This window comes from Panthera leo, chromosome B1 (genome assembly GCF_018350215.1).
Source record: "Panthera leo isolate Ple1 chromosome B1, P.leo_Ple1_pat1.1, whole genome shotgun sequence".
Lineage (NCBI taxonomy): Eukaryota > Metazoa > Chordata > Mammalia > Carnivora > Felidae > Panthera > Panthera leo.
Window position 1 is genome coordinate 121,820,018 of NC_056682.1, and position 18,501 is coordinate 121,838,518.

An 18,501-nucleotide genomic window follows, 5' to 3' on the forward strand; every position below is an offset into this window, starting at 1 on the left:
GAGTTGAGATCAGGTAGGCAATCACTGAGTTCATCTGTAAAAAAAAAAAATGACTCCAGTCATATTACGGAATAAAAGGCTCTATGGCTACCAAATGAGTATTTCATAGTAGCATACACTGACAGAAAACCCTGAAAATGCAGAGGCCAGGCAGTTTGGGGTTCTTAATTGTGTTGACTTTCTGCTACAATTGGTCATTGTTTTTCCATTTATGAGTTTCTTTCTTCTTTTTCTTCTTTTTTTCCTTCCAATCTTTTAATAGAGTCTGTCCTATTCTGAATTCTCTGCCTGTCTGATTTTTAAATAGAATTTGTGGTTTGAATTAAACCTTAGTTTTTGGAAGTTGACTTTATTTGAAAGAGATTTTCTTACAAGTTTTTCCTACACTGGCATTCATTTAGTTAGAAAAGAGAAAAAGACCTGCACAGAGAAATTGCAGGTAAGTACCTCTTTTAGGATAACCCTCTTTTTGTCTCTTGGGGAGCTCTGGCTAGGGCTGTGCTTTCTGGAGGAAGCAAGACTCTAGAAGCAGGTTTTCATAACTTCAGCCATTAAGCAATTATTCCTTAACCTACAAGGCATCTGACCTTCCAATTTTGTACTTTGTCAACTGCAGGGAGAAACCGCTGAAATATGTCGAGTTATCATGACAGACAGGGCCATGTGGAAAGTGCTGGAAAATTCCTCCTTAGACTATAATTGCCTTGATGGGCAGAAATTCTGCCTTCTATTCAACTATGGAGTGTGTATGGCCCATAGTGCTTGAGGCAGTGTTCAGGATTTATTGTGCAAGGCTTCAGAGCAAGATTAAAATGGGGCATTGAAATTACTCTACTTGCCTGAGCAACCAATTCTATTTTATTTCATTTTATTTATAGGGTCATGTTCCTTAATCCCTGAGTATATAATGTATACACAGGTTGATAATATTTTTATCAGAAATATTTTTATCAGAAAGAGGTGTGTTCTGTTTGTGGTCATGCAGATGAGATTGCCTAATAGATGCATTGCTTCCTTCTAATTGAGCATTTGGCACCGTGGAGAGCGTTCGAGCAGAGAAGCCAGCAAGCCTCTGCAGCATAATGCTCCAGGTTCAAGCTCTGGAGCCAGACTGCTTGGGTTTGAGTCCTACTCCATAATTTCTTAACATCTCTATGCCTCAGCTTTCTTATGCATTAAAATTGTACCTAGCTCATCAGGTTGCTAATACATACACATGTAAAGGTGCATCACACACAGTAAGGCTACATAACTCTTAGTTGTGATTATTATTTAACCTTTTCATTGTCATTAAAAATCTGGGAATTTGTGCCATTGAGTCTGGTTCTCCATAACCAAAAAGTTGGCTGAAAATTTAGCAAATTCTCCCTTTTCTTCTTTTTCTTTCATTCCCTTCTTCTCCCTCTGTTTCTTCCTGTTTCCTTTTCTCTTTTACTCTCCGCCTAGTGCTCTGGCTTTATATCCACACCATGATACTTGATATTTCCAGTATTTCCTTATGTCATGTTTTTAATGGCAATGACGTGAGCAGAAGCAAGTTGTCAGGGGGAGAACGGCAATGCTGTACTCTCCACGTCTCGGGTATGGGAAGGTAAATGCTTCACTTATTAGGGGCTCCCACTCCATACCTACCCCCACGCCTATCCAGAAGAAGGAACATTTTTCTGTGCGGGGGTGGCTTTCACATTGGAAGGGGATGGGTGATGATGTTATTTTTGTTCCCCACAAATGTGGATGTTTAAAATAGTGCTTTATTCAATCGGCATAAGTGACACATAGACTATGTATAGTGGTGAAATTGGGCCTGGCAGGTGATGAGGGCCAGATCTTATGAAAACCAAGGGTCGTGGTTCTCCACTGATAGCACCCAAGGATCTGCTCTGAGAGTGGCCAGCACAGAACCCCTATCGTGGGGCGCCTGGCAAATTCACTTGCACAACTACTGAATTATCTGAAATGGATGTACCTCAGAGCCAGTGAACTGGGACTTTGGCTCCATTTCCATGGGGCATGCCAGCGGGTCACATTTCCTCTCTGAACCTCCCTCCAAGCCGCACTGTACTCATGAAGGGTAAGTGTATTCGTCGTTCTTTTGTGCCTTTTGACTCCACGCCCTGCAGGACTGGAATTCAGCCAGCGTAACCGAATCACGAGGCTACAGCTCAGGCTATATTTAATTGAAGGTTTATTGTCTTGCCCCGGTTTTAGAAGTTTAGGGAACTTTTTCTGAGATCGATTGGATACTGTAGAGTTTGAAGTAGTGTTAATTTTGACCCCATGTGCTCCTTTCTAATGACTATTATTGAAAGTTTATTTATTTAAGGTCTTCTGTCTTAAGTCTTTGAAAATTGCCCTTTTATACTTCAAGTCCACACAGTAAGGATTCTAGAAGGGATTCTGGTTTGGAACAAACAGATTATCTTTTATGGAGTGTAACTTCGGAGAAAGAGGGATGGCATATTTTACTCCTATGGAAGTTTTATGACCAGAACTCATCTGAACGAAGAAGAAAGTGCATAGATTTTGAGGCAAGCATAAAGCCTCCCATATGTCTAGGAGAGATTTTGAAATCTTTCTGGATTGTCCTGAATTCATATGAAACGCAACGCCAAATTTGAATTTTATTTAAGAACAAGGGGAAAAAGCCATTTAATCAGATTGGGGAGTGAAAGATGGCAGTGAGTAAAGACTAATTTCATACTTGCTAGACATGGCTATAATAGATTACATAGAGCATTTGGTTGATTTGAATGAGAACCCACATGCCTCCTCCACCCTCCACCTTCTCTTTTCATCGCAGAGCCTCCTCTCTCTACCCTCAAGTGTGGTTTCAGTATGACTGGGGAACAGACACTAAAAATATTTCTGGAATGACGTGACCCACTCTCGCCCCATCCAGGAAAGGGACAAGGCTTCACAAGAAACAGCACATGCTTTCCTTTCATTTCTGGAAGTCCCTGGGTCGACCTACAGATGCTGCTCCTTCCGTGGCCGATGGCATTCAGACTCCTCGCCGCCGAAGGTGCCAGACAAACAACTGGACAGAACAGCTCCGCCACGGGAAGCTGGCCCCAGTCTCGGCCGGAGCAGCAGCCCCCCGGCCCCAGACCACCTCTGCCACCCCAGCCGGGAGCCTTCCCGCCTCCCTCGGTCTTGCCCCCGCCACGCCACAGGGGCTGAGGACCTGGGAGCTGGTGGCAGCCGCCGCAGTGGTGCCTACGGCCTTGGGGCCGGTCCAGGCACGTGGGGCCCTGCTCAGGGCCACTCTGCAGCCCCTCCGTGGCCAGGGAGGGACCCAGGACAGCCCCGGCGCTCACCACTGTCTCTTCCTGTCGCTGAAACTTAGCCGAGGGCTCGGAATGGAAGGCGCCACTCCCGAGCCGAGTCCGCAGGCCAGACCGGAGGAGGTGGGCGACCCCGGGGAGAGCGGGGCTCCAGAGAGCCAGGAGCTCAGGCAGCAGCTGCGGCCGCGGCCCAAGCCAGCGGCCTCCTCCCCGCGAGGAGCGAGCTATGTGGAGATGTGCGCGTCCGCTGGGGCCCAGGAGGACAGCGCCGGCTCCAGCGCACTCGCTCTGGGGCGCTGCCCCAGAGCCCAGGGGGCCCCTAGGAGTCCCGGGGAGGAAGCCCAAGATGAACCCAGCCGTCGAGAGGGCAAGGCCCCGGCCCCCCGGAGGAATCCTGCCGCCTCGGAACTCTCCAGATCCCAGCTTTCCCGCACAGACGGGGGCAGCAACGTCTCCTCTTCCTCCTCCTCCTCCCCGGTGGACAAAGCAGAAGAAGGTGGCCTTTCCAAGATGGATGATACCACGACATCAACAGGGGCTCTGGCCACCTCCTCTTCGTCTTTAGGCTTTGAGAGTGACAGTGGTGAGAACGCAGTGAGCTGCCAGCCCAGGGGAGGAGGAGGTGGGGGGAGAGCAGGGGGAGGAGGAGGGGGGGGAGGGGCAGGTCGAGGGGGAGGGGGAGACGGAACAGAGTGCAGGGACATTATTGCCAAGTCTCAGGGCGGCAGGGACCCCCCCAAAAATGAGGAGGCTCACTACATCACCACCCACGAGATCCAGCTGAGTGAGGTGGAGCAGGACATGGATTTTGACGTGGGACTGGCCTCCCGCTGGGATTTCGAGGACAACAACGTGATCTACTCGTTCGTGGACTACGCTTCCTTCGGTGGCAGCGATGAGACCCCGGGGGACGTCACCACCCCGACCGAAGAGGACGACGACAACAGCTGCTACCTCAGCACCACTCCTAGCACCAATGCCACCCAGACTCCGAGCCCCACCAGCAGCGACCCGGCCCGCCCCGGCGCCGACAGCAGTGGTCGCCACACCAGCAGCACGGAAGTGGGCAGCGGCCCCTCTGACAGTGACCCCACTCCCCCACCCACCGGGCCTGGCACCGCCACCCCGAGTGAGCCCTTGCCCGAGCCCCCGGAGGCAGCGTCAGGGGCAGCCGCCGCCGCAAGCAGCTGTGGGAGTGCGGCAAGCCAGATCCTCCTATCAATCAAACCGACTTCCCGGGCTATAAATGAGCCTAGCAACGTGCGTGCAAAGCAAAACATTATTTATGCTGCCAAGCATGAAGGCGACATGAGCCTCCGCGTCTCTACAGCTGCTGAACACAATTCAAGTTCACTGAAGCAAGACCCGGCTGCAGCCGTGGCTCAGGACCATGCAAAGAAATTCATCGCTGTCCCTGCTCGCCTGCAGACCCGGTGCGGGGCCATCCGGGCGAAGGAGCTGGTGGACTACTCCAGCGGGGCCTCCAGTGCCGTGAGCGAACTGGACGATGCCGACAAGGAGGTGCGGAACCTGACCTCCCGGGCCTTCCGGAGCCTCGCCTACCCCTACTTCGAGGCCCTGAACATCAGCTCCCGGGAGTCCTCCACGCTCTCCGAGGTCGGCTTTGGGCGGTGGTCGACCTTCCTGGACTTAAAATGTGGAGGTGTTGGAGCCAGGGTGGAGCAGAGCCTCCTGAGGAGCAGTGCGGCCTCCGTGGCCGCGGGTCTGAGGAAGGGCGGTGGGGCCAGGACGGCCGCAGACCAGCTCTACATCCAGTCCAGGAAGTCCCAGACCAAAGCCTTGGAGTTCGTGGTCAGCAAAGTCGAGGGGGAAATCAAACATGTGGAGACCCCGCTGTGTTTCCAGAAACAGGTCCAGACGGGCTCCCGCGTGGTCACCCTTCTCGAGCCCATGAATTGCCGCAGTGACAGCAAAGCCAGTTCGGCCACTGGGCCCTGCAGAACCACCAGAGGCTCCAGCAAGGGCCCCGGGTCGGTGCACACTGACGATGGCTCGGAGACCTCTGAGAGCAGCAAGCCTGCCTCCCGCGCCGACGGCCCCCAGAAGAAGTCCAAGTTTGCTTCCAGTCTGCTCAAAAATGTCATCTCCAAGAAGATGCAGCGGGAACATGAGTTCAAAATGGAGAGGGGAGAAGTCAGCGACACATCCCACCATAACCTCTCCGGCACCTCCAAGGAGACGGCAGAGAGCCCTGCTCGGGGGGAGAAGCCGCGGGAGAGGGGCCTGCAGAGGCAGAGTTCTCGCCACTCAGAGGCGGGCTCTGAGTACACGGTGCTCAGCGTGGCGGACGCAGGTGTGGAGGGGTCCGCAGCCGAGTCTAAATCCCCGATCTTCAAAGCCAGTGCTCCTCGGGAGAGCGCCGCGGTCTCCTGGCGAAATTTCCCGGATGGACATACGGAGGAAGTCTGCGAAATTAAGAAGAGTGCATCAGAGACTGTCAAAGGCATCTTCCTCCGCAGTCAGAACAGTGCATTCCGGTCCTGGAAGGAGAAGGAGGCAGAGAAGAGGGAAGAAAAAGCCCCCATTGGGAAGCTGAAGCTTCCCAAAGGGGGCGACTGGAGGGCTGATCTCGGAGAGATCTCTGCCAGCAAGTCCACCATCATGTCTCGCCTTTTCGTCCCCAACATCCAGCAGACGCCCAAGGACAAGCAGCCGGGGAAGCAGGCTACCAAGTATCCTGCTGCCCAAGCCACCTCCATGGCAGTGATCCGGCCCAAGGCTCCCGAAATCAAGATCCGGCTGGGGAGCGTGCAGCAGCCAAGCTCGGACTTCAACATTGCCAAATTGCTCACGCCCAAACTGGCCAGCAGCAGCGCCTCTAACCTCTTTAAGACCATTGAGGACAACAGCAGAGCGCAGCAGAAACTCTTCCGGGGAGACAACCTGGAAAAAGTGCCCCAGTTCCAGGTGAGAGACGTCAGAGACAAGTCCAAGGCCCAGGGCCCCCTCCACCAGGTGAGAGATGTCAGGAAACTAATCAAAGGGTCAGGGGACAGCAGTGACAAGGGCAGCGTTACCCCAGAGCAGGGGCTGACCGGGCCCAAACCCAGGCAGCTGGCCGCTGCAGCTGGCGGATCCAAATCCCTTTCTCCCATAGTGATTACGTGCCAGGCCGTGGTGAACCAGAGGGAAGATAGCATGGACCGCGAGCCGAGGGAGAACATAGGCAAAGGTGGCAGTGGCAGGGTCTTGAATTCCTCCTCACCGGAAGGGACAGTCTTGGTTCATAGGGCATCTGGCAGGCTGCCCGTGGCCACCATTGCCCCCAATAAGCCGGAGCAGGGGTCTTACCTGCCTGTGCTCAAGATCGTCTCTAAGGCTTCTGCTCAGAAGACCCCAGAGAAGGCCAAGGAGGAGGAGGTCAAGGAGGAAGGGAAAGGCCCCAAGCCATCTCGGAATGCCCTGGAGAAGCTGACTGCTGCAGTGAGGTCCATGGAAGAGCTGTACAGCTTCAACAGGAACGAGTGGAAGCGCAAAAGTGACCCTTTGCCCATGATGATGGACAGCCATGTCCTGTCGCTCATTGCCAGTGAGGAGAGGGAAGGGGCTGCGGGTGCTGAGGGGGACCCAGACAAGCTGGCCCGACGACTGGGTGAGCTGGAGGAGCGGGGCGCAGGAAACAAAGGCGGCGTGGTCCTGCGTGGGGGCCCCGTGGAACGTCTGCAGCGGAGAAACTCCAACCCTAGCACTGAGAGTGTGTCCGCCCGGGCAGCTGCCTTTGAGAACCTGGCCAGGGAGAGGCCTCGATCGCTCTATATTCCCCCAGTCCACAAGGATGTGGAAAGAACCCAGCCCCTGCAGCCCCTCCCCCCACTCCCCAGCAACCGAAATGTGTTCACCGTGAGTGCCAGCAGCACCCAGAAAACTGGGGGTGTCGCTGGCAAGTTCCCACAAGGGCCGTCGCCAGAGAGTCCTTCGGCAGCAAAGGGCATCAAATCACAGGGACTCCGGTCCCTCAAGATCTCTCCGGCCACACGGGCACCTCCTGATGAGGTGACCAATAGGAAAAATGGCAGCAATTTGGAAAAGAACAATAGTGACTGTGAGAATTACCTGACCATCCCCCTTAAAGGAAGCTCTGCAGCTGGAGAGCTTCCAGGCCGGCTGGGGGCTGGGAGGGAGGGGCCGCCCGCCTCCTCAGCGACCACTCTCTGCAGCTTGCCACCCCTGAGCGCCCGCAGTCAGGTCCCCAGTAGTCCCAAAGGCTCTCAGGTCAGTGGAACCGGCCGGCCAGCTTGGCGCACCAAACCCGACAACCCCAGGGAGACAGTAGCTGCCCCCCAAGGGCCACAGAGCCCCGAGCATCTTCCCACTGCCATCTACCACCAGCAGCCACTACCCTTCACCCTGCAGGGAGCCCAGCCCCAGGTCCTCTGCTTCTCCCCACCCAGCATGCCTGCCCCAGCACCTGCAGGCCCGGCCTCAGTCCCCGCAGACCCCTTCCAGCAGCCACAGCCTCAGCAGACCCAGCGCAAGATGCTCCTGGATGTGACGACAGGCCAGTACTATCTGGTGGACACACCAGTACAGCCCATGACCCGAAGACTCTTTGACCCTGAGACAGGACAGTATGTGGATGTGCCTATGACCTCCCAGCAGCAGGCTGTGGCTCCCATGTCCCTCCCTGTGCCTCCTTTGGCCCTGAGTCCTGGGGCCTATGGACCCACCTACATGATCTACCCCGGTTTTCTGCCCACGGTGCTGCCCACCAGTGCCCTGCAGCCCACGCCAATTGCTCACACCCCAGGGAGCAGTGAGCTCTCCTCCATGGCGGCAGAGCCCCCCAGCAAAGATGCAGCTTCGACATTCACTGAGGCCCCATACTTCATGGCCTCTGGTCAGTCTCCTGCCTCCTCTTCCTCCTCGGCCGCAGCAGCCACATCCCAGCTCGTGGGGGCCAAGGGCTTCGCCCAGCTGCACGGCAAGCCTGTCATCAGCATCTCTTCGCAACCCCTGGGGCCGAGGATCATTGCGCCCCCCTCCTTTGATGGCACAACCATGAGCTTTGTGGTAGAACACAGATGATGCGCAGTCACCAGAAAGCAGAACGGAGCAGCTGCTGGTGAGTGAATGTTACTTTGATAATCAGTTTTAAGGGATTAAGAGCAATCCTACTGCTTCGTGTTTGAAGTGGCAGGGGAGGCTGTCTGTAGAAAGGGGCGTTTTGGGAGAGGAGAACAATACCCCACCTAAATTATTAAGGAGCTAATTTCCTTACCAAGTTTCCCCTTCTTCCCACTCCTCAATCCCCACAGCCAGCCTTTCCCCCTCTGACCTTTTCAAACTGCCTGTTTTTCCCACCAGTGAGTAGGAGGGAAGTGAACCTTAGATCTGTCAGGTTAGCCTTTGGTGAGGATTGGCAGGGGAAAGAAATGAAAACCCGGTCTGGATTTTGTGGAGTGAGCTTCGCTCTATTCCTGGCAGCCCCAGCGACAGAAGGCGTGAATATTCTGAGAGATGGGTGGGAACACCGGTGCTCTTGTTGCTCCCCACAAGTAAGAAGAATCACACTGGCATTTTCTTGTTTAGGAGGTTTTCTAAAATCTGTACAAAGGCTTCTCTCCCTCCACATCTTCTCTCACTTGAAATGTCTTATACAAAGGGACTGTATATTTTAAGCTCTTGTTTTTCTGTTTCCAGATAGAGTACTTTTTCGTAGGGTGAGTTCAAGGTCTTTAGACACACACACACTTGACCATGAAAGGGGGGATATTCTTCAGCTGCAGTGGCTTCTTGCATGGGCTGCTGGGTTTGATCCAGTCTGATCAGACTGAATCCACTATGCACGGCTGCTAATTCCTGTAAGACACTCACTTTCATATCTGCATTCTTTCCCTTCGGAAAATAATCAACCTCCACTTGCCCCCCTCTAGAAGAAATCAGATTAAGTAGATTCCTGATATCTGAATTAATCCAAATTCAGACAGGAGTCCTTGCTGTAAATACACTCCAGGGGACTTGATAGGAAAAATGAGTTTGGCTTGTCTGAACCAGGACGATCAGACCATCAGACAGGGGCAGCCTTCAATAGGAGCACAGAAGTGTCAGCAGCGTGGGGACAAATTGGCCCCCTCATTTTCCTGTTTGCTTCAGATTAGGATGTGTTGGCATCATATATGCTTCTAGGACTTTCACTTTTGGTACGATCGTCCTGAACCAAGAAGGGAGGTGGAGAGGAGAGAAGCCGTTTCTCTGCTTATATGAAAGAAGTAAACCATTTTTCTCTTTTTCGAACTGAAAAGGAACAGAGGAACACTGCTTCTTTGTGCGGTGAAAGGGCCTTAAGTTAGGAAGTAGGATCATTGAATTAGATTCACAGCTTCATCTTCTCACCAGCTGTGTGTTCTTGGGCATGCAAACTCTTTAGCACTCATGATACTCACATGTCAATAATATCTACCCTTCGGGGCCCCTGGGTGGCTCAGTCGGTTAAGTGTCTCTTGATTTAGGCTCAGGTCATGGTCTCATGGTTCATGAGATTGAGCCCCATATTGGACTCTGCGCTGACAGAATCCTTGGGATTCTCTCTCCCTCTCTCTGCCCCTCCCCCACCTCTCAAAATAAAGAAATAAACGTTTAAAAAAATATCTCCGGCTGCCTGGGTGGCTCAGTGGGTTAAGCATCCAACTTCAGCTCAGGTCATGATCTCACCAGTCGTGAGTTCAAGCCCCATGTCAGACTCTGTGCTGACAGCTCAGATCCCGGAGCCCTCACTCTCTGCCCCTCCCCCACTAATACTCTGTGTGTCCCTCTCTCTCTCTCTCTCTCAGAAACAAAGAAACATTAAAAAAAATTAAACAAAATATCTACTCATCAAAATTTACCTCAGTGTCAGATGGCATAATAGTATATTGCAAAGTATAAAACCTTTTTCAAATTCAGGGATTGTACTATGCATTACATTTATTAGACTTCTAGACATTAAGCCACCATTCAAAAATCCTTGGGTCTTTGTGTAAAAACATTCCCTCATTTTCCTTGCACTCTGGAAACAGAGAACTTGCATTCTTCCTCTGTGAGAGCTTGCAGCAGGCAGTGTATGATGATCACAAAGAGAGGGGTGTGGGGACTCAAGGTAAATAATGAATCTTTTATTCATTGTAAAAAAATTCAGTCTGCTTCTGGAAGAGGCTCAGAATTAGGCATTCAGTCTGCTTCTGGAAGAGGCTCAGAATTAGACACGTAGTTTTGCAGAAAGAAAAGAGTAGCCTCTAGGCAAAAATGTTTTAATCTTCTAGACAGGTGGTGTGTTTACCTAAGGCTATTTTGGGGCAGCTAATCCTGCGAGGCCTTTGTGTGAGCCCTGGAGGTGCAGAAGCCAGGGGAAGAGAGGACACGACACAGAGGAGGGAACAACCGGGCACACGGGCACACGCTTGCCTAGTGTCCCTTCAGCAGCTGCCTCTGGCTTCCCTCCTGTCTGCTGAGTCTGGAGAGATTAGGCATGGAGTTGTTCCCATCAGGCACAGATAGAAATCATAATTTTTAGTGTTCGAGATTTGAACAGTAATTTTTTAAAAAGGTTTTCCCTTTTGAAAGCACAGCCTTTTATTTTAGTCCCCAACCCCAAAGATAGAAATGCAAAGCTGGCTTCTCGATTTAAGAAGACTTTGTTAGGAACTAACAATTAACGTTTTGTATATAGGCAAAAATCTATTATCCAAACTCAGATAACTAATATCCTTCAAAACTCATCTACCTGAAAGTCCTTTTCCACACTGTCAGTACAGAGCCCGACTCAGGGCTCGAACCCACAAAACGTGAGATCGTGACCTGAGATGAAATCAACAGTCAGACACTTAGCTGACTGAGCCACCCAGGCGCCCTACCTTCCTGAAAGTTCTATGCCACTTTCTGAAGAAAGTTAGATACGTGAAAAAGAAGTGTGTTGTTCTTTTTGGCGTGTGAAAAAAATTGTAAACATTGCTCAGATATATCAAAAAAATTACGTTGTACACATTCATCAGTGGATGCTCCTATGGATGGTCAGGGTGACAAGTCTTGAGAGCTGGTTTCAATTCAAGATATCCTTAGAATTTGATTTAAAATCCAGAGATTTTCCTTGAGGTAGAGTAGGAGTTTATGTGCCCCTTTTAACTAAGAAGTCACACAAATGACTTGACCTGGTCACAGCATTTCACGGAGAAGAAAATTAAAGCTTAGAAGGAATGGCTTTGCTGAGGTCCCCAGGGAACGAGATAGCCAGGATCTGCAGAGGGGGCTCTGGGCTCTCGCTCGCAGCATGCACCCTGGGGGCCACTCTGTTCCTTGGTCGAAGGCCCGGAGCAAAGAAAGGATGGCAGAGAAGGATAGCAAGCCCTGTCCTGGCAGCCAGGACACCTGGGCTCTCTACTCTGTGCCTCTCTGGACATTTGTAAAATGAATGTTTGAACGAAATGCGCTAATTCCCTCATTCATCCGAGGAACACGAACCTCTTGTTTACACTCCACCAGCTACAGTGTGCTCTGCGGTGGGGAGAGCCCCACCCACATGTGACCTGGTCCCCCAAGCCAAGAGGGCACAGATCCGTGCCCGCAGAGCTGCGAGACCAGGATTCAAGTCCTGTCTTAACCTCTAAGATTCCTTCCAGCTCAAATAATAATAATAAGTGTTTCAGCATCTATTTTTAGCTGTACCGTTGTACCAGGGAGCCTGGGGAGCTTTGCTCCGTCCCCCTGTGTATATCTGAGCATAACCAGGTGCCATCATCTCTGTCTGCTTATGCAGTTACCAATTTCCCTTTAGTTTTGCTTTCGCAGATGGGTCTTTCTGCTTCTCTCCTTCCTGTGGTCACTGCTGCTGTGCTCCTCAAACTTTGCCATGTCGCAGCCCGGCTGAGAAGATAATTAGCAGTACTATTCTTTTATCCTGACTTGGTAATGGTGTCACACACTGTGACAAATGGATGAGGCTCTTCCCAGCTAGTGGCCTCGCGGCCAGTAGTCATGACAGGAGCCCATGCTCGACACACCGGTGTGCTGGGCACACCAGTTGCAAAACTTGGCTATTTTCTCCCTTGTCGTTAGGATTTTTCTGTTTTAGGCCTTTGCTGTTTGTCAGCTTTTGCTTTGAAAGTCCCTTTTCCACAGGATCTTCGATGCTTTTTCTGCTGAGACCATTTTTGTTTTAGTTTTCTGTTATTTGACACATGTAGCTGAGGTTTTCCTTCCCTGACACATTCCCTCTCATGCTTTCTCCTGCCCACCCACTTAGACACCATCTTTCTGTTTTAAAATTTGAATTGAGACTTGATTATAAATACCATTTACAAGGACACAAAGATAAAGTCAATAGGTGATAATAACCGAAGAAAACTTCAACTGGCATCATGCCTGCCACACAGCGGTTAACGCAATTATTTTGCTTCAGTGAGTGTCTTCTGTTTTTCCTATAAGACTTGATCTATTTGTCGCTTCATTTCTGAGTGTGCCTTATGTTGCTCCTACACGTTGGTCTTTCTTTTCTTCTTACTTCCTCCAGGTTCTTTCCACCGCTCAATAGAGCCCCCCACATCAGCAGCTGAAGTGGAAAGAGAGAGGGGCTGGATGCAGGGGCAACTATTTCTGGAAAGTTCTAAGGAGGCCCTAGAGGGGTCCTCAGATGATCGAACCCTGACTCTTGCATTGAAATTACAGGAGGAACCTGGGGCTCAGAACAGTTAAGTGACCTTTCACGAGTCACTGTGCCCCTGAAGGCAGAATTGGGACTAAAAACCCAAAGTATCCCATACGAGAGCCTTTTTCCAGTTTGCTTCTTTCTTGCATTTCATTTCCCCTTTTCTTTTTCTCCTTTGGTGGTCTCTTCTTTGGTGGTCCCTCTTCCTGGTGTCTGTCCAATCAGTTCACTACCTATCTCTTTCTTCCTTTAGCGTTGGTCTGAGAATTTCATTTACTTTCTGTTCGTTGCTTTTTGTTTTTGTTTGACAACTTTATTTTTTTTTATTAATTTTAATGTTTATTAATTTACTTTGAGAGAGAAAGAGAGCAGGGAAGGAGCACTGGGGGCGGGGGGGGGGGGAAGAATCCCAAGTGGGTTCTGTGTTTTCAGCGCGGAGCCTGAAGCAGGGCTTGAGCTTGCAAACCCCGAGATCATGACCTGAGCTGAAGTCAAGAGTCGGATGCTTAATGGACTGAGCCACCCAGGTGACCTTGTTTGGCAATTTTATTCCCTTTTACGGACTCTTTTTTCCCATTCACTTGCAGTTGATTTAGTTGGATGTCCCACCTTGCTTCCTTCTTTCTCCTCACCTTTTCTTTCTGTGGTTTGTTTTTATCACCACCTGGGTGGCCTGAAGGACACTGCTCCCTGCCTGCTCCCTCACCTGCACATTCTTTGCAGCTTCCTGTAGGAGGCCAGGTGTCAGGGCTGCGGGCCATAAGCATGGCATTTCATTTGCAGTTCATTCTATAATCACATTCCTGAATTGATTTGTTCATTTCAATTTTTTTCTAACTTTGTGTGGCTTCCTCTGTCTGTTATTATCTATAGCTGCTCTTTTGTTGGATTATCTTCTTAATGTCTTTTTTGCTTTTTCTCCCTTTCTCTTTTCTTGGATTGTAGCTTCCCTCTAGCTTATTATTTGGTGCCTCCCTCCACAATTGTATTAATACCTTTTTGTTTTCTTTACCATCTATAAAATTAATAATAAATGAAAAGTAATAGCTAATGTATATTAATCATTTGTTATATATCAAGACTTCATATCATGCCATTTGATTCTGAAAGTAAGTAGATACTATTTTTAATTCCTGTTTGCAAATGAAAAAATAGCTTGTCCCAGATCCACAGATCAGCTGCAATCCAGGCCCTTGGAGCTCTGTGGCCCATGCTCTTGCAGATGACCCCTTGTATGCCCACTTCGTTTACTCTCTGCCCTCCAGGTGTCAGTTTCTGGCTGTGAATTGTCTCTCTCCCCTTATCTGGGGAAAAAGAGAAGAGAATAAGGGTAACAAATTGACCCTGAACTGTCAACGTCTAGCATATGCTAAGTCTCTATGTGTGTGTGTGTTTTTTTTTTTATTTAAAAATTAGCTGTCCTTAGTTATTAGAATATCTTATGCATCAAAGAGAATCCAAGCCAGTTTCAGAAACTTTGGGAGTGGCTGTGGCTCCCAGTGATGGGGAGAGGGTGGTAATTGTGGTATGTGGGGGAGGGGTGGGTATAGGTTGTCCGTGTGAGAGTGGGATCCCCCTGGATGCCAATGGGTTCATGCATTTTAGTTGAGGAGGGACTGTGGGGCTTTGACTAAATAAAGGCCAAGTAGGTGCGCCTTGAGGTCAGGCAACCCTGGCTTAAATTCTAACGCTCGTATTACTTTGCATAAGGGATTTGTCATGTCTGGGCCTCAGTTTCTTCAACTGTAAAATGGAAATACCTTGCAGGAGTGTTGGGAAGAATGAGTTATAAAACCATTACAAAGGACATAGCAAACAGCTCACGGCACATAGTAAGAGTTCAGTCTCCCTTGGAGACTAGAACCCTATAAATGCCTCAGAGCCCCCTTATCTTTCAGGCCCTCACGAGAGCAGAAAATTGGTCCTTATCTATGCGGACTTCCAGGACAGCAACAGGGGCCTGTATCCAGGATTGCTTTATATTTCCCCCAACGGAAAGCAATGCCCACAGCCCCAGAGTCCCCTTTGAGCTGGCTTATCTCTAAGGGCAGGCCCGTTGGCTGCGGGTCAGGGTACTCTAGTATCAAGGCCTTCCAGAATGTTATACAACTCTGCAGATAGCTTGCCAGCTGCATGTAGAGATTTTCCTCTCTGTCTGGGCACAGGTCTGTGTGAGCAAGGGAAAATCTGACCCAGCATCACTGCTGAACTCTGTCATGTGTTCTGGTCCTATAACCATGGGAAGTCATCCAGGCCAAACTGCCCAGTGACACAGTATAGTCACCCCTCTCATCTTTACTGGCTTCTTCATGATCCTCTGATAGGTTAAACTGGTGGATTTTCTTACTTGACCCTTAACAAGAATCGGACTAACTTTATTACTTGCAAAATTTCAAATAAAATTCCTCTGAAGTTAATGGAAGCAGAGCCAATGTCCTGCAAATGAATGAAAAGGCGATATCTGGACTATGGGTCCCTAAAAATGGTCCCAGTCGATTGTATAAATAGGTTTCTCCTCCGTTTCTCAGGCTGTTCTCACCATCCTGGAGTACGCCTCCCACCCACCCCACTGCTGTCGGCACCCATCTCCACCTGCACCACCACCCCAGTCTTCAGCCTGTTGAGGGAATCTTTGCAAAATCTTGCCTCACGATGGACTCAGCCTGTGTGGTTGTCAGATCCATGGATCCTTGAATCTCATACTCTGCTTCTTAGTCTTCTATTTTCTTCTCCTCCCCTTGTAATTATATTTTCTTTTCCAGTTGCTGCTTTCTATGCCCTAAGGTAGGAAAACCCTAATTTTCACAAATGAGAAGTCTCCAAACCCATCTCGGTGTCTTTCATCCTGGAGGTCACTCCTCAATATAGAAGACAAAAGAATAAAATAAACAAACATGAAGTATATACATATGAAATCATAATTATTCTTAAAGACTTTTTTTTTCTTATGTATTTAACACAAGTCAATTTTTAGATGACAGGATTAAAATATCCCTTGTCGAGCTACTCTGATTGCATATAATTGATTAGATAGCTGTTATTTGATACTCCTCAGAGGTTATTTTTCACATGACAGAGTGTTCTTAATCCTTAACAAATATTACCTGTAGCCCACTCTATATCTGTCTTCATAATATTATGTTCAAATATCAACTCTTAAATGTCAGGAAAAAATGTTTTTTTAAGGCATAGTTTTAGTAGACTTACTATAGAGAGATCAACAGAAAAGGCTAATTTTCAGTAAGCTTTTAATCTTGTGATAGGATGGATTTAACTAAGTTATAGGCTCTAATCAGCGTGTCTCATTTTAATCAAAATGCACTGTACGAAATTCTACATAATTTAGGTAGTGATTGTTCACTTATAAGAATTATCAGTATAGGGTTTACTCACTTAACTGGATTACTAACTCATAAATTTCAAATATTTCTATTTAGCTTAAATATCATTTCTGCATGATATTTTAGGAATATATCTATCACAGTGTTATCTCTGCTGTGGATGATTTCAATGAAACTAAACATTTAACTCTAAAATCATTTTTCAATAATTGATTGATTCAAGTTTCAAAGAGAAGCTTTTCTTTGGGTACTTTCTTAAAGTCAGTGTACTGTCTAAGGAAATTCAGAAACACATTTGCCAACTACAATTTAAAATGAGATCTTCATCATTATTAATGTTGAAATTAGCCAAATAGTCAAATAAAATGTACTCTGATATCCTTCTTTAGAAGTGAGATTTACTGGGGTGCCTGGGTGGCTCAGTCGGTTGAGCGTCCGACTTCGGCTCAGGTCATGATCTCACAGTTTGTGGGTTTGAGCCCTGCGTCGGGCTCTGTGCTGACCTCTTGCTCAGAGCCTGGAGCCTGCTGCAGATTCTGCGTCTCCTTCTCTCTTCTGCCCCTCCCCCGCTCACGCTTTGTCTCACTCTGTTTCTCAACAATAAATAAATAAATGTAAAAAAGAAAAATTAAAAAAAAGAAGTGAGATTTACTTTTAGTCTAACAATCTTTTCTTGACCATGTTTGTTTATAGGAGCAAGACGGAAGATGGACTATTCTGTAATCTGAAGGTTGCATTGTAACAGCACTAAGAATGCATCTGAAACACTTCCTCTACATGTGTTATTCTTAGTTTTTGCTTCTTATAAACCAAGTGTGTAAGTTTCTATATTTTCCTGAACAACCCTGTTAAAACAGTTTGTGTTATTTTAGTTTTACTAAGCTGATTGAATGGTTGCAGTTTTTCCCCTGTGAAACGATTTCTTTTTATACTGTAATACAGAATATAAGCTTTCTCTTCATCTCTCCCTTCTGTACTTGTGACTAGGCAAACAATCCCTTCAGTGTTTTCATAGTTCAATCAAAACATACAGCAGAACGAGATTGGTTCTGTTGTAAACCACATCAGTAAATCAATAATCTGGATTACAAATCTCCTTATGGGTTCTTGGAATATGTGAGGATTGTTTGATTTTTAAATATGATGGGTCTGCATTTTGAATCACATACGAGCCAAGCCTAGTCATTCTCTTGGTTATGTTCTACATGTTCTTTTATTGGGTTTAGCATGATTTCAAATGTGATTGTGAAAAAATAGTAGTTTTCATTCTTGGGCTTTGTTTTAATTTTCCCATTTGTACAACGCCATGACACGATCTGTCGCCTTAAAATAGAATGGCTTGAAATACTGAAGAGCCAGTGACTGCATTTAAAATTAAGTTCTTAGTCTCAGAGAAGTATAAAATACCTATTTTCCTCTTGGAATCCAACCTTTGTTATGAGTGGATAGCAGTTTTTTGTCTTCTTCGGTGATTCCCTCTCTCCATAGTTGCATGCTCCTCTCTCACGGGGTTGCCTGAAGTCTGAGGAGTGGCCTGTTTGGGGCAGTAGAGTGGAATGTGAACTGATTCAGTGGCTCTGATTCTCTCCAGCCCCAGCCATACAGATAGCAGTGACCTAGGATTGTATCACTTGCTCCCTATGGCTTTAAGAGATGTTGAGAATCCAAATCACAGAATCTGTCATCGACTTTCAATACTGCCTCCGCTGAAACTCAATTCTGAAGGTTATTTTAGTGAGTGTTCACAGTGAGTCCTGATGAGTTGATTGGAGAGATAAATATTTAGTTTGTCATAATTAGTATGCATGCCAACATATACTCAACAAATGATACATTGGAATATTTCTTCCTTTTAAAAAGAATAACTTGAAGGTTCTCCCAGGCTTTCTTTAAGGAGTTTCCTCTTATCTGTTTATTTGTTCAAAGGCAAATCATCCTGGTAAAACATTTTTTAAGATCCTTATTTTGATTTTAATGATCATCGGTATTTGGTTTCTGCTTAAATTTTTTTCTTGAAGCCACAGAATTTTATGCTATTCATGACTGAAGATGTGAGTAAAACCTAACACTGATTTTTGTGTGATTGACGTAATCTCATTTGTAGTTAGGCTTCCCGTCTCAGACTCTTGTAGGAAAAATGACTCAATTTCTCTTTTAGGGCCTTCCCGAAAGGGATCTTCCTTTAAAACGAAATTCTGTTGGGTAGAAGAAAAGGTTTGAGGCAGGAATAGTCAGCTCT

The 18,501-nt window shown here is 47.9% G+C and overlaps 1 protein-coding gene across 2 annotated transcripts in view; it reads left to right on the forward strand.

The window, feature by feature from the left end:
- CB1H4orf54 (chromosome B1 C4orf54 homolog) overlaps positions 1–17,187 on the forward strand; it is a 45,792-nt gene extending 28,605 nt beyond the window's left edge. For both annotated transcript variants that reach the window (XM_042935831.1, XM_042935832.1), the window contains 2 exons: positions 2,900–8,367; positions 16,956–17,187. In XM_042935831.1, the coding sequence (XP_042791765.1) occupies positions 2,900–8,330 (5,431 nt within the window). In that variant the 3' untranslated portion in view covers positions 8,331–8,367; positions 16,956–17,187. The remainder of the gene's footprint in view (positions 1–2,899; positions 8,368–16,955) is intronic.
- The last annotated feature ends 1,314 nt before the right edge of the window (positions 17,188–18,501 follow it).